General features: G+C 41.8%; 1 protein-coding gene across 3 annotated transcripts in view; it reads left to right on the forward strand.

The window, feature by feature from the left end:
* Positions 1-16,244, forward strand: part of FRAS1 (Fraser extracellular matrix complex subunit 1) — a 175,755-nt gene that overhangs the window by 65,464 nt on the left and 94,047 nt on the right. For all 3 annotated transcript variants that reach the window (XM_049814968.1, XM_049814967.1, XM_049814969.1), the window contains 10 exons: positions 703-795; positions 1,970-2,129; positions 2,725-2,858; positions 5,643-5,726; positions 6,353-6,454; positions 6,558-6,749; positions 10,954-11,043; positions 12,505-12,652; positions 14,968-15,111; positions 15,434-15,568. In XM_049814968.1, coding sequence (XP_049670925.1) covers positions 703-795; positions 1,970-2,129; positions 2,725-2,858; positions 5,643-5,726; positions 6,353-6,454; positions 6,558-6,749; positions 10,954-11,043; positions 12,505-12,652; positions 14,968-15,111; positions 15,434-15,568 — 1,282 coding nt within the window. The remainder of the gene's footprint in view (positions 1-702; positions 796-1,969; positions 2,130-2,724; positions 2,859-5,642; positions 5,727-6,352; positions 6,455-6,557; positions 6,750-10,953; positions 11,044-12,504; positions 12,653-14,967; positions 15,112-15,433; positions 15,569-16,244) is intronic.

Genomic DNA, 16,244 nt, shown 5'->3' on the forward strand with positions numbered 1-16,244 from the left:
CAGTGTTTGCTGATGTCTTCACTGATGTGTTTTGCCCTTCGTCTGATCAGTTGCTTCCATCGGCGTCATCTTTTTCCCTGCTGCCGAACAGGACGTAGCAAGCGGTCAGCTTGCTGAGCCCCTGGAACATGCAAAGCAAAGTGGTACCAGCAGCACCTGACTGTGCTGTGGTTGGAAGCGGTCAGTAGTTTTCAGTTAACTTTATAGTAGTGTTATTTTAAAAAAGTGGTGATTATTAAGCCAAAGAAATCCAGTTAATGGGTACACATTCATTCTGCCTGCCAGCTGTGCTTCTGTTAGACTAAGAACCATTCTGTACATGTAGAAAACGATCTATTGAAAAAATTACATCTATACCACATTTCTCAGAGATCTTTCAGTGAGTAATCTTGGCTTTTGTCTTGAACAAGTGCTTTCTACTTATTCTTTGTTCTGGTTTGAAAACTAGTCTGGCTGGGGACTTCCTAATTGCACTGTTAGGTAAATTCCCCTTCTGTTGTTTTGATGGTAGAATGTCAAATACAGCAAACTGGTGTGCCACCTCTCAACAAAGGGATCTAGTGTAGCAGCGTTATGTATTTCATTTAATACGTTTCCTCTCTAAACTGAGAGCACTGCGTCCAGCAAGGCCCCATGTCCCTACCTTCCTGTTAAAGTCTCTATTTCATGTGAAATTCTTATTGAATTCTTATATCTTTTTAGGGAGAAGTGTTCCAAATAGCCCCCAACAAGTGCTGCCCTGAGTGTGCCTCCCAAGCTGAAGGATTTTGCCAGCATGAAGGACAGATACACAGCGTGAGTGCTCTGTCATGTTCCTTGGCAGCGGCAATCCTTTCCAGTTTTTAGCTCTCTGTTTGGTTCATGTTAGTGAAGGATGCTTAGCTGCCGTGCGGGAGAAGGATAGTTCATTGGGCTTATATTCTGTCACTATCAGATAATGTAATACAATGGGGTTTGGTGGTCGGCAGGGTTTGCAAAAAGGGAATGTCGCTGAGCAACAGTTTGTCCTGCTTGGCTTAAGGGGAGAAAGTTTCCCACTCATTCATTCACTTTACTGTTTCTGTGGATGATTGAGACAATATAGTAATGTTAGGAGGGCAGCAAAGCACATTGAACTTGACATATTAGCTAATCTGAAAGACGGCTTTTCTCTCAGGAGCCATCTATGCTGGTAGAGATTGATTGCTGTTGTGTGGCCTGGGTTATGTATTTTGTAATCCTGGATTATTCAAGAAGCAGGTTCCAGGATGTGGTTTCACCTATGGGGGCTGAAAGGCCAAAACAATAAGAGTAAGTGTCTACAGATAAAGAAAAAATAAAGATTCATGGGTAGTAGTTAATGAATCACGTCCAACAATAGGCAAATGTAGAAAAAAATATGGCTTAACAGTGAGCCCAAGTCCTACATCTGGTCTCTTACAGACTTTTCTGTTTGACAAGAGGCAAGTCAGGTCCAAATCTTAAGAAATATGCTAAAATGCCCAGATACATTTGAATATCTGGACCTTACACTCTACACCTTTACTCATAGTGGAGTGCGTTAAGTATGTGGGGCGGGCAGTGTTCACCTGACCACCAGGTGCGTGTTGCAGCCAGTGTTGAATATTTCTCTAAAGTAAACATGTTTCTAAATTTAGAGTTTGCCCTGCAAAAACTGTAGTGGAGAGGGTGTGTATCCAATAGCCTGGGTCTTTGGCAGTGGGTTGCTGCTGGATGCTGCTCTGCAACAGGAAGCAAAATTAGGTTGATCTCCAGGTTTGCTATTTTACCAGTATTAACTTACTTTTTGCCCCAGCAGTGCAGGCAGGAGTAAGGTGTACAATGTGGAAAGATTGACTGGGCCTGCAAAAGAGTAAATTTAACACTAGTGTAAGGGGGCTTAAAAGGGAGAAGATATATTTACAGGTCTCATTGGCAGCTGGATTCATGCATGTGTTTTCTGTGCCTTTGGTTGTGTTGTGCGCTGCAGCATGGCATGCAGTGGTCCAGCTCTGGATGTGTCTGGTGCTCCTGTGCCCACGGGAAGGTGAACTGCACCCCCATAGTCTGCCCAACCCTCAGTTGTGGACGAGGGGAGCTGCAATACACTGCTCAGGGATCCTGCTGTCCCAAATGTGTGGGCCATGGCGGTGAGTATTGGATGTGAATGGAGCACTGTCTGGCTTTGTTGATCCTAGCAGTAGGTCACTGGAAATCTCCTTTTAGTCCCAAATCTGGAAAGCTTTTCTTTTCTTGGTCAGTTCTGTTGGGAAGACACTGGCATCACATGTGTCTCTTAATTCTCTTTCTGTCCTGCTACCATATTTACATTTTTAACGGCTTCACCCATAGGCCAAGAGGAAGTGATAAGCTTTAAGCAGTGAGCAGATGTGCTTAATATGTTCTTGGTTTGGAGATTCAAATCTGGAAAAAAAGATGGAGATATTTCCTACGTACTGGGGGTACCTTTGGCACTTGCAGACTTGGGACTGCAAGTTCCAGAAATGCCTGAGCTATTGGATACCTTTTCTCATATAAGTCCAGTGGGAGAAGTGCATCCAGAGCTCTTGGTTCACAAGTCTAAAGCCTTTGAAAACTGATGGAATTGTTACTGTCATTACCTTCTTAGACAAACCAGAATTTTGAATTCTGAGATGCATAAAATCTGTGTTTTAATTATGGGTGACGAAAAGGCATTAAAGGGCATTGGAAAAGAAAATTGCTCATTGTTTTCATATCTCTTAGAGCCTTGCTCCTTTGATGGACGCTTGTTCCAGGATGGTGAGGACTGGCACCTTGGTCAGTGCTCCAAATGCATCTGCAGGGATGGCGTGACTCAGTGCTTAACGGCTTCCTGCCAGCCTCTACTGTGCAGCCAGGTCAGGACCCATCTTCTGGGGGACATTACTCATGACTGTCGTCCTTCCCTTGGCAAGGTCCATTTCTCATGCAGATGTACAAATTAGCAGGCAAATCTTCTGTGTGACCAGTGGGCGATTTGGAAAAGGGAGTTTTGATGTGTGGAAATTATGTGGAGTGACGGTTAAGTCTGTCAGTATACACATGCTGTCTGTCTCTTCCTTAATATCTTCCTTCCCTACCATTTAACTCTTATCATGCTTTTGCTGGCTAATTAAGCACAAATAAAGTCTAAAGAAACTGCTTTTGGTTTTTAATACTAAAAAAATTATGTAGGGTTGATCAGGAAATGTTTTTGTTTCTGTGAGGGAAGGAATGAAAACACAAGATTTTTAATGGGAGTTTATCTTTACAAATTTCAGTGTTTGGTTTGCAGCTGAAAAGTTTGGTTTGCAGGTCTTGTTTACTTCTTTTTAACAAGAACTCAAGAAATACAGTTGAAGGTAGTCAAATGCAGATGAAATTCCCCTGTTGACTTAAAGAGTTTAGAAATACAAGATAACTTCAGCTGAAAGAAAAGTCTCAGAGTACTATTCCTCACGTGTGCTTGTGTTTAGAAATTAACACAACCAGTAAGATAAGTTAGGCAAGCTCAAGTAGTGACTCATGGATTTAGTCCACTTGAGAGAACTGGGACAATTCTGCCTCCAGGGTCTTTGCTGTGGACAAATGATGTGTTCTTAGCACTTATGCAGTGATCAACCCAACCAAAACACTACAAGATTATATACAGTGTTAACCCAGGGGCTAGTAAAGGCAGCAAACTATGCACAGTGCTCCACAGTCTATACAAGTGACTCAATTTTTTAAATTCTTGTTATTATATTAGAAGTGCTTCAGGGTATGACTATGCTCTTTGGATTTCTTTTCATTGGGCCCATTGTACTAGTTTTCTTGGGCATCTTGGTGTACTCTTTTACAACAGCATGCCATGTTAAGGAAATGCAGGAACTGGCTCCCTGGAAATCCCTCTTTCTGACCTTGACTTTACATTTTAGGGGCTGCCATTTCCCAAGTATTTTTTTACCTATTACCACACTGCAGTGATGAATCCAGAAGCTCCCTTGAAATGTGTGCTCTGGCTGAGGACACTTCCCTGTAGCACTGAGAAAAGCAAAAGCAGTAGTCATAACCTTTTTTTCCTGTTGATGCTTACCCAGCTTTCTATTACTGGACCAGATGTTTGTGCAATTAACACTTTTTTTTTTTTTTTTTTTTTTGGATTGAAGGAAAGCCCACCTGTTTCTGTGCATGCTAATAGTGTTTTGCTTTATCCTAAGATACTCAATTAGTATTTGTTGACTAAGTACTGTGCATTAAAACAAATTTATGCCTGCTTTAGATTCCTCCTTTCCCACTCCAAATGGACTGATGTTACCGGCTGACTGATTGCACTAATGTTTAATCAGCTAATCATTAGGAATTAATTTGTGGAAACAGAAATGACTGTGTTGTTGCTGTGATGTATCTGAGAATAACTGGCTGAGAGCATCCAAGTTAACGCAGCAGAAAGCCAATTCTGATGGTGTTCCAGATATTTTCTACCAAGGTGCCCGATGGAAGGGGCATTAGCAGGATGTTCAAGGATCCTGTTCTGCTCTCAATCATACCTAACATTTTTATGCATGTGCCTTTATCTCTGTCACTTTCTTCATTTTCCAGTCCCTGTCAAAAGCAAATACATAAATTCTCCCAGTATTAAACTCTCATCTTGCATCTTTCAGATAACTGTGCACTTCCCTGGTTGCTGAGGGAGAGGAACTTCAAAAATGCTTGTTGCATGCAGGACTGTACCTGAATGTCCCACCACATATCCCACCAAAATCCATGAAGAGTTCTTTTAACTCTGCTGGGAAATCTATTGTTGATAACTTTTATACAAAACCTTCCATTCTTTCATTTAAAGCTAGTGATTTGACTAACAAAGCAGATGAGAGAATTGTACTTGGCATTTCTACACTACTTTCAGTCCATAAGTCAGTCTTCTGGTCATCCTGATGTGGCTGGAGGGAGGTGCTGGCAAACAACATTATTCCAAATCATTGGATGTATGTGAAATTGTAGCAGGGGAATTACAGACACGTTTTGGATGGATAAAGTTGTGGCATGCAGAAACTGTTATATTGGTGTGAAGTGCCAACCTATTCCAATGTGATTTAAATCAGTCATGAAAAAGTTTAAATTAAGATAATCCAGTTTTAAGCATAATTTAACAGCTGTACAGACAGTTATGCTGTATAGATTTAAGTAAAACAGTGCAAATGCCTGAGAGATGGCGAGTGTAAATCACACATTCAAAGCCTCAAAATGTGGTAGTACCAGAAAAAAACCACTCTTCTCTCTTCCATCTCATGCTTTAGTGTGCTTGTCTACATAGGTCTATATATACTTTTCTTCCTCTGTATATCTGTATACCTGAATATATATATATGTACTTTATCTTGTGTGTGTGTGCCTGTCTGTCTGTCTTTATCTGCATCTATATACCTACCTATGCATTTGGACCTCAATTGCCATCCCAAGAAGCCCAGAAAATTAGGTGAAGGAAATATCTTTCTTTCTAGCTTTCTACAATGATCTCATGCTGTTAAGACTGCCCCCAGATATTGGAGCCAAAATGGAGCCTTGAGTAACTGTGGGTTATCACACATATACTACATGCCTAGAATTCCAGGCGGTGGTGCTGAGCCCCGTGTTAACTGTTCATGCTCTTATTTTACTTGTCTTTCCTGCTTTCTGTTTAGGATGAAGTTATGGTTATGTCTCCTGGAAAATGCTGCCCAGAATGTGTTCCAAAGCCCTGCTCAGTGTCAGGAAGAGTGTACCAGGTAACGTTTGACGAGCCACACCAAAAGGCAGTTGTTCACAAGTTCTGGCACATCTCTCTTTCCCTTCTCCCCAACATCTGACTTCTGCCAGCATGGATAGCTTAGTACAACCTTTGCTTTTTTATTTCCTGGAAAGCCAGAAGAGTTGAAAGAAATTAGGACTAGACAAGAATTTGCTGGCAAGCAGAAAGGAAGTTTGCAGGGCATAGCAGATTAGGCACTTTTTTTTTCACACTTTTTTGAGGAAAGCAGAAAACACTGGTGAAGGTCAAAGTGTTTATAGCTTTCATTGTATCATCTGGAATTAATTTAATGCATTATTTAATGAATGTATGTATGTGGGATTTTCTCTTAATGATTATTTTTTGCTAATGATAGTAGTTAAGGCCTCACCAATATCACCAGCTTGCAATTAATGAGAAATACACATCACAGTGTCATCTAGACCTCATAATACTTCCTCTTTGCTGATTATGAAGAGAGAAGTATTTGTAAAGAAAAGTTTATTGTCAGATACAGACATGCAGAAGGAGCCATCATATTCCATAAGCAGCACAGATATCTGGAAAGAATTTGGTTATTTACAAAGAGTGTTTAACAACTGTATGCATGTTCTTTTTGAACAGCATGGCGAACAGTGGAAAAAAAATACCTGCACTGCATGTGCATGTCACAGAGGAGAAGTGAGATGTCTGAGAGAGACCTGTGACTCTATTACCTGTGAGAAGGTAGTTAAAAATCATTCACCTCTGATACCCTGGCTCCACCTATCACTGTGCCCATGCCAACGGGTTCAGACAGTCCTGCTCAATGGTTGCTGATGTTTTGTAGGAGGAGAACAAAGTGCAGCGTCCTGGGAAATGCTGTGAGGAATGTGTGTCTTCCAAGGCAAACTGCTTGTATGATGGCACTATCAGGTACCACAGTGAGATGTGGAATAGTACTCGCTGTGACTTCTGCGTGTGCGATGAAGGGCAAGTCATTTGCCAGGAAGCAGAGTGTGCCAAAGTGGAGTGTGCCAAGGTAAGAAAGGTTTTCTTCTTTCAAGATGTATCTGTCAAGTCTTGTGATATTTTTTTTCCTCCCTTTTTCTTTTTTCTCGACTGACATCTTGAGATGCTCAGAGGACCTGCCTTTCTCTCGGGGCTTGTTTTGTGCAATTACCTTGAAACCACTTTACAGGAAAGGAGAGTAAACTTTGGATTTTCCATGCAAGTTTGACTGTTCAGTGGGCTTGCATTGTGAAGCAAGCCAATGTGAATCAGTGACTAATTTAATTTGGATTCCCTCCCACGCTGTTGCCTGCCTGCTATAAATGGAGGGTCAGACACCCAGAGGTTTCAGTGATCACCGGCTTTACCAGGAGCTGAACGTGGGGAGAGACGTATAGGTCAGAAGGAGTTAAGAGCTTAAGAAATGTTCCATTTGTCTTTATTCTGTATGCTACAGTGGGATTCAGTAAGGTAGTTGGATATGGAAGTCAGTGTTCCACTTTTCTCCCATTTTTTCCATGTCATTCTTGGCACGAAAGTGAAGTTGGTAAGATATTTTATTCACAGTGCTGTTTACTCCAAAACTAACCGTCCCCCTCCCACAGGTCATATCTGCTCTATAGTGTAAGTGCAAAATGCATTACATAGGGCTGAATGCTTCACACAAACTAACACACACACACACATGCAAATATGTTTTCAATTGCCTTTTGCAGTGGGATAAGAGTTCTGTGCTGTTTATCACTGCGTCTGTTTTAATTGGAGGGCTAATACCTGCTTTATACCAACTACTCCACAGTGTCAGTGAAGAGAAGGAAAGCAGTTGTAACCTTCTGAGTTTCCTCTCTCGGTGGCGGTGCTTTTCTGGCGACTCTGCCTGCGTGCTAAATCCCGAGTAGCAGCATCCTTGTCCTGTGTCTGAAGTCCAGCCAAAATCTGGACATAATGGATTCACTGGATTAGATCGTTTTAATGAGTGTTCAAAAAAGTGAGAATCCACACATGGGGTCCCAAATTATGATCATGCAGAGAGGATATATCTAGAAGTAAGAGTGTATGCTTGTTCATTTGAGATTGTGCCTTTTAAATAGCAAAAATGCATTGAGTGTGGGACCCAAACTCTTTGTCACTGATGTAGTACTGCTGGCGATCATCTGACCTTAAACTGCATGGGGAGATTTTGCTGGGTGGAAAGTCGTGGTTGTCATAAAATCTTGTGCACTTGCATCTGTTTCAGTCAGCTTCCTGCGTGCTTATGGCTGTAAATTGGATCATTTACACTAATGATGATGGCATGCTGTCATGGCTCAGTAGGGAGAATTATTTAATATTCATGCTCATATCTTGGGTACTGACAAAGAATCCATTATTCAGAAAAGGCAGGGATATTTTACAGAACAGTAGCTGGAGATGTTAACTTGTAAGATTCAAAACTGGGAGGTTCAAAAGTGTGCAGCATTATCACTTGGCAGCAATTTTTCGAACTCAGGCTCTCAAAGGTAACCACCCATCTAAAAGCCAGAGCTTCTAAAAAAGTGATACTATTTGTCAGAGCATGAACCGCTGCAATTTTGAATTGAACAAAATGTGATTGCTAGGAGGACAGAAGGAGGAAGACAGTGTCCTTTGTTGTAGACAAGAGTTACGGTCCCACTTGATAGAAGATATTTGCCCAAGGATTTATAATTCTGCATGGCTTCCCTTCAGATACACTAGCTTCCTCAAGTCATGTTCAGTCATAGTTTACCTCAATAATACAAGGTGCGCATTAATTAATTACACTAAAATATTTACCAAATGAAATATTTTCATTTTCCTTTTTGAGTTGCAGGTCTGTTTTTTAGGCACCTGCATCAATAAATCAGAGCTGATGTGAAGCTAGGAGTGTTTGGATTCATCTCCTCATTAAGGCACTATTAATTTTCTGGTCACATCATCCTATTTAAAAAGTAATGAGGCCACAGATATGAACTGCAAATCCTAGACAGCTCGACATAGTATAGCAGCATTACGTGAGGTTTAGCTTATAAGCCCTTTCAAACAAACCTGTCCAGCAACTGCCAAATGAAAGTGTCTGTGGTGATTCTGACCTAATCTTCAAAAAGCCATTTTCAGCAGGTTACCAATGAGCTAGGAATACAAGTTATGTGGGAGGCTGGGTTAGCTATGGCTGTTGAAGTGGATGCGCTCAACCAAAACCACTCCAACTGTCACAGCATCAAATAATCCTGCTGGAGCGCTTGACAGCACCCCAGCTAAGTAAGCACACTCGTGACGATGTTCAGAGGTGGATGGTTCATGGGTGCTGGCAGGGGATGCTGCAGCCTACCTGAGTAGACTGGCAATGGAGCATTTCTGCTAGCAGCCCTGCCAGCCCTAGAAGCTACAGGATCAGTGAGATAGAGCTTGCAGGGTGCTGCGTGACTACCATACTGCCCGCAAGCTGCATAAGTCTTTCTGGTATTTAGAAGAAATGGAGCTAGGGGCTTGAGAGTTACGGATGGTGCATGTGGATGTAGGTGTGTACATGTTTGAGAGAGATTGCATAAAACTTTTTGTTCTCTCTTCTGCTTCTTAGCCCATCACTGCCTTTCAGTGTTCTCAACCTGAAATATGATGAATCTCTCTTCAGCAAAGCCACAAGTTATCTCACGCAGCCTCTCCCTTTTCCGAGTCTTGGCAGAGCAGCATGGTTGCATTTTTTTGGCTAGGCGAGCCATGTTCCACGGCTAGTTGTTCTCAGTTTTCCTATAGTGTGTGTTTATGTATGTGGGTGGGGATGTGGGCAGGGATAGAGACAGGAGAGTGGTGACATGAGATCCAACCACCGCCTATGGCATTCTGAAGTAATGATTTAAGAGCAAAAATGTATAGAACCAGCAGAGAGAGATTTAGACTGTGTGTGGTCCTTGATGACTAAGAACCATACGGTTTCTCCTTTCTTACCCATTGTCAAAAATGCGTGAGTTGCCAGAGTGGGGCCTGGCTTAGTTATTCTAGCTTGGTGAAACTAACAGCGACTGGTGCTGTTATTGCCCTACCTATGCCTAGAAAGTAATTCACGTACACCAATTAGTGAGCGTGCCAATGTGACACAGTGAAAAATATCCTGGAGTGACTGCTGGAACAGATGTCCGGTTGGTGTAAATCAGCAAAGCTATTTGGTAAACTTGGCGCTCAGCTGAATTTTGTGAGCCATCAGAAGAAAGCAGCAACATGCTGAAATGGAAACCAGTGTAAGCTGTGTGATTTCATTGGGTATGTGAGCCCCTTGCAAACATTTAACGAATGGTCATGACTTCTCTGTTTGTTGCAGGTGAATAATCAGCCTGGTTGCAAAGTGAGGAGGATTATGCCCACTGAGATTTGGGATGGATATTAACATTGACATTTAATGGCCATAGATTAAACAACTGCTCAGTGCAGATCGGCACCAAATCTAATTTAGCTATTCATTTGTAACTTTTAAATTGTAGTGGGTTTGTATACATATGTCTGTTCTCTGACTAGGATGAATTACCTTGCCTGTGTTTACAGTGCATGAGAATCTGGTCCAGAAAAGCTACCTGGGTCAGGAAATCAAAGCCGTGTCTTTCGACCTGTGTCCTGGTTCCCGCAGGCAGAGCCTCCCTCTTTTCTAAATATTCAGCTTCTACTTGGGCACAGAAAGTTGTGATGAATTAGGGCACTTTATTCCATTCTTCTGCTGCTAAATTCTTATCTTCAAACTGAAGTTATTTAAGTGGATTCTGTGGAGTTGTACATTGTAACAAAGAACAGGCTTTTTCCATCTGGGATAAATAGAGCATGTGCTTTGAAATTCTCTTGGGGAAAAAAAGTAGAACATTCAAAATGAAGGTAAGCTTCTATGCATTGAAATTTTGACAGTGGTCCAGTAAGATCCTAATGATCCACAATAAAAATACGGCATTCCTGTTCTCTGTACTTGCAGTGGGTTATACTGGGGGGTCTTCCTCTGCGGGATTTAGGGATGAAGTAATGGCATTATTGCTGAATTCCCAGGCCTTTTCTGAGGTTTGTTCGGCAACTGCAGTATTCAATGAGCGCATTTTTCAAACCATACCTTACAGAGATGAAGTAGGATAGAGAGAAGATAAGGTGAAATTAGATATTGAAGATTGCATTCCAGGGCAAGAGCTGTTCTGCCTCTGCATTCCACAGTATTTTTGGTGGTGTTGATTCTGTTTGAATTGCTGCAACCTTTCTCTTCACAGGGTGAAGAATTAATTCACTTAGATGGGAAGTGCTGTCCTGAATGTATTTCAAGTCATCGTTACTGTGTTTACAAAGAACATACCAAAGCTGTGAGTATCCTGGTACTTCGGAGCACGTAATAGTGAGTTCTGCTCGTAAAGGTTTGGAGGAATTGGCTCTCCCTCTCCAGTTCGGAGAAGGATATTATTTGCAAGTGTAGCAGAAAAAAAAAATCCATTAATATTGTCTGCAGATTGCCTTTACAATTTACAGAACACACTTGTTTATAATGTGTGCATCTGCTGCAGAGTTTAAGTTTGCGTTGCTTTCCTTCGTGCAATATAATCAATCATTTCTCTTTAATATTTAATATACGTACTCATAGGTTTCCTGCACATCTCATGGAGTTAAAGATGGCAATGTATAGCTTTCTGCCTATGTATCCCACTGATTATAATTTTTGCTGCAACAGGAGTCCATTATTTTATGAATATTTTCAAGGCACTTTCCTTCTGAAGTTAAATAGAAAGGAAACATTATGTATCTTGGTTTAAATATATCAGTAATGGACTCTTCATTGCTCTGACAGATGAGGAATGGATCCAATTGTTGCTGTTGGCCAGCAGATGTGAGAAATTGAAAGTTTAATACTGTTTTGGATTTTTTTAATGCTAATACTTCTCTTTCTTTCCTCAAATCTCTTTCTCTGACCCAAGTGAGGTAAAACATATTAAGGTGTCAGGTTTATTCCAGCTTGTGCTTTATCCCTTTTAAGCGAGGAACTGACACAAAAGCTTCACGGGCATTTAAAATGCTTGCTGTCTCTTTTCTGCCTTTTGAGTTTCTCATGCGGTGCCAGCAGAGCCTCAGCCACTGAGGGCAGCTTCAGTGGCCTTCTGAGCAGACCCAGGGATGCAGGTCACGGGAGGGGAACCCTCTTCATCTCTGGTGTTTTGGCTAGTCCTCGGTGTTGGAGAACAAGGCAATAGAAGAGAGGAGGAGAGGAAATAAAAAGCTGTGAAGGTTAGAGACTTAAAGTGTGACAAAAAGGTCATTATGCAAAGACGTAGATTCAGACAGAGGACAGGTTACAGGTATATATCTGTTCAGATACAGAGCAGATTCAAGGACTTGTTACTAGGCTGTGAAAAAGAAGTGGACAAGTGAGGCAGCAAAGTTTGGAGACAGAAGAAAATGCTTTGAGTCAGAGAAAACCAAGGGAGGTGAAGAAGTAGAAAGAACTTACTGCTAACTGAAAAACACCCTGCTTTGGAGGGGGTGCTGAGGGGGAATGTGTTCAGGTGTTCACGGGCCAAGGACTCTTCTCAGTAGGTGCTTTGCAGGCTGCCTTATTCTGGAAAGGCAAAAAGGGTAAGAGGGTTAATGGTACAGAGGCATGCAGTTCCATGTTGGCAGGTCTCAGTGCTGAAACAGTCCCAGAAATGTTTAATTTACTACTAGCACGGATGTGGCCTTGCAATTTACCCAGACATTTCCATGCATGGCAAAACCACTTTGTGCAAAGGCTCTCCTTCACTACTGATGCTGGCTGTTCGGTGTTTCTTGTGCAGAACGGAGAGAAATGGGAAGAAGGGCCGTGCACAGAATGCGAATGCCGGGACGCGGAGGTGACCTGCTTCCAGCGCTCCTGCCCACCCTGCCCGCTGGGGAGCCTGGCTGTGGAGGTAAAGGGTGACTGCTGCCCGCACTGCGAGCCAGGTACAGACCCAAGGTCAATTGTTTCTTACCGTCGCTCGTGTTGGGTGGGAGCATGAGTGTCGCATACACCTCTTCCACGGAGGTTGTTCCTGCATCCTCGCGACCCTTGCTTCCTCAGTACCGGTCCAATACCTGTATTCAGTTTTCTGTTGCTAATTAACTGGTTTTCATATGATTTCATTAGGGTTCTTAGAGACGTTTAGGGCTCCATCCAAAGGCTCCCACTGACCACCCCTGGTTTAAATGATAGCTTTGTTTTGGCAAAAGAGTTTCTCTTTGGTGTTGGTGTTTTAAAAATGTTTTGTCTTTTTCTTTTTTCTTCAACATGAGTTTTATAAGGCAGGGGACTGCTCCTTTCTCAATCCTAACATGGGTTTTGGAGTTTATGGGCTCCTGATTATTTCTTGGGAGTGAAAAGAAGAAAGAACCTGCTTACACTGTTATGCCACAAGCTCACTTGGGGCTGAATGGCTGCCAGTTAATAATTGTTTGGAAAGATTAGGATAGCCTTAGCTTAGATGTTAATTTTGCATATAAATTCATTTTTCTCCAGGATATTGTCATTCTCCTTTATTTACATTTCATAGTTGGTAGGCTTTAGCTGTGGTTTGCTAACTTTTCATGTTGGTAGCTCTTCTTGTGCATTCATATAACTTTGCTTTTAACCGAGTGCTCCAGTTAATGTTTTATCTCAGTAAAAAGCAAATAGCTTCACAGTTTAATTATGCTGTCATTTGGAGGAGTGCCTTGGCATATTTGCCATATTAATGTTTTAAAGCTTGTTATTTACTGCATGCTAGTAAAAATGCAAAGCACTACAAATTGAAAAGTGAGGAAAATGGGTTTTGGACAGTTCAGATAAAATTGTCCTGGATTTTTGAAAGGGAACAGCATCTGCACAGGCTCCTAAGGAGAGGACAGATTATAAAGTGCTCTCAGCAACCTTGTGTTTTCCCTCTTATCAAGAAGTACCACTGTGTACTGGTCACCCTTGAAAATCTGGCCTCTTTGTTTAGCTTCCATAATGGTAGCATTTTGGAAAACACAAGCTTTGAAGTCATGGTATTGGACATACAGAGATAAACTTGCATTTTGGTGTCCTAAAACGTAAATGGAAATCTACTTTACTGAAGCCTGCTGTTTTCCCTCTGTCTTTTTCTGTTTTGCATTGGAAGCGATGAGAAACAAATGCAGAATCCCGCCTGCAGCATTTCAATCTGTGAGCCCAGAGCATCAGTCCCTAATGCATCTGCTTCATTAAAGCCAATAAAAATTTATTGCTGCTTCTCACAGATGTGCTGGGAGAAGCAGACAGAGAGAACCCATTCATTCTCAGCCAGTACAAAGCATATAGCCCTAAGCATAGCTGTATTTATGTTAAAGCCAGCAAATATGCCGTCTCACTGAGAACATTTCAGTTGGAGCAGAGGGAATTTTTTTGTACCTGGAGAAAAATCGTCCATTCTGTACCTCTCCAAGTATGTTCATTGTCAGGCTGGAAGGATGGGGCTGCATATACCTTTGGAAAGTTATTGGAAAGAAATGGATAGAGATGGAGCCTCCTATTCATTCCTTGTGTTTGTCACTATGTATTCATAGTTATCTTCACCTGTACGTCTTCTGTAGCTCTTGATTCCTGATTTTTTCATTGTGTACATCTCCCTGGAAACTTGCAGGTTATTTAGTGTAAATGAAGGAGAGTTTTCAGCATTGGGATCCTTTCTGCTGACTTGTCAGAAAGGAACAGACAGGTTTTCTTCCAGCAATCAAAAGTAGCTCAGTAGTAAAGGGAAAGTAGTCCTTGTCTTGGCCTCTGCAGAGGGAGCAGGCGTGCCATTTGAGAAAATACCTGTGGTCAGGAAATGCTTGCTACAGTGCTGTGACACAAAACTTTTGACTGGAGGGGGAGTGGTCTGCCACCTGAACTCTGACCTGGCATGGACACAGTCTTGTCTTTTCTCAGGGTTTGACTGAAGGAAACTCAAATTCGGGTTGCTTCGGACCATTCATTCCTGATGCCTTATGATTTTTACTGCTGAGAAACCATGTGGACAATGAATATCCTTTGTATCAATAGTCTAGAAAGTCTGAATCTGTGTAATAACTTCTCACATACTAGAACACAGCAGTATAATTTTTTATCCCCTTTCATGCAATCATGGAAAAAATAGCCACTCCAAAACTAATACACCTTGAACCACCAAGAGAAATAAGTAAAGAATTTCACTTTGATTTTGGAGCGTGCCTTGTTTTGTGCCTTCCTGATTGAAAACACTGCTGATGGTTTTTACTGCTGTGTCTTTTCTTTGTGCCAGTTGAGTGCCACCCAGACTGTTTGACCTGCTCTCAGTCCTTTGATCACTGTAATGCCTGCCGAGACACAAGGAAGCAGCTGCAGAATGGGCACTGTGTGGAGACATGTGCCTCGGGCTTCTACCAGGATGGAGGAACTTGCCTAGGTACTTTCTGCAAAGGGTTATACCCTGTCAGATGACTGCCTTCTCTGTGGCTTGCTGTGCTTTTGTTTGTAGGATCCCACAAGCTTATTATAAAGAGATTGCCAGACTTTGTCTGGAAAAGCATTCAGGCACATACTGAGTAGTAACCATGGGTTTAAGACTTCAGGAGGTTTCAGGTGCAAGCCCCTGAAAAATGCAAATTCTCAAACTCTTTTGCCAAAATGAGGCAAAATTATCTCCTTTTGTCAGAGCAGGGGAGTCTTGCTGCACCCAAGACATTCGGGATTAATACATCTTTCTTCTCTATTCTTTCTCTTGGAAGCCTGCAATGAAACATGCTCAGCCTGTACCAATGGATTTGAGTGCTCCTCATGCCAGACATCCCTGCTAATGCAGAACGGGCAGTGTGTGACTTCATGTGGGAAGGGATACTTTCAGAATCAGCTCCTCTGCAGAGGTAACTCAAAGCAAAAAAGACTGCAATACTTTGTGATAGCAAAACAGCAGCCAAAAGCTGTACCTGAGCTATTAGATATACTCTCTGTTGAGGGATCTGCTGTTGATATAGGTGTTAATGTTCACCCTAGAGTAAAGGAAGGAGTGGACAGAGGAACTAAGTCATACAGTGTAAAATTGATTACTGCTTGGGGAAATATTCATTAAAATTCCTCAGCGGATCAGTTCTGTTGTGATAAAACTCTGGTTTTGAACACTGCGTTTTTTCACTACTGTCCTCTTTCGATTCAGAATTTTATTTTGGAAATGTGACTGTGGTTTTTGTGGTGTTAAGGGTATAGAGCAGGATGTATGCACTAATTTTACTAAGGATATAACACCTCGAGCCGTGCCTGGCCACCTGATCCTTGGGGGTTTTCTCTGAGTTCAGTGCAGTCTAACTGCAGCAGCTAATGCCAGACCTTTCAGGAGCTGGTACTTTGAAGTGCATAGAAAATTGCTTGGAGGGTTGAGGGATTGATAGAAGTCAGAAAAGTGCACAGAAAATACTATTTGGAAAACTTCTTTTGCTTTGTTTTGCCATTCATTTGTTTCATATGGTGCGCTCTTCCTTAAAGTTGATGGGACTAACTGTTCTCAGGAAGCATATTTACAAAGTTAGTTAGTAATTCTATAAA

Source organism: Accipiter gentilis, chromosome 12, assembly GCF_929443795.1.
Source record: "Accipiter gentilis chromosome 12, bAccGen1.1, whole genome shotgun sequence".
Classification (NCBI taxonomy): domain Eukaryota; kingdom Metazoa; phylum Chordata; class Aves; order Accipitriformes; family Accipitridae; genus Astur; species Astur gentilis.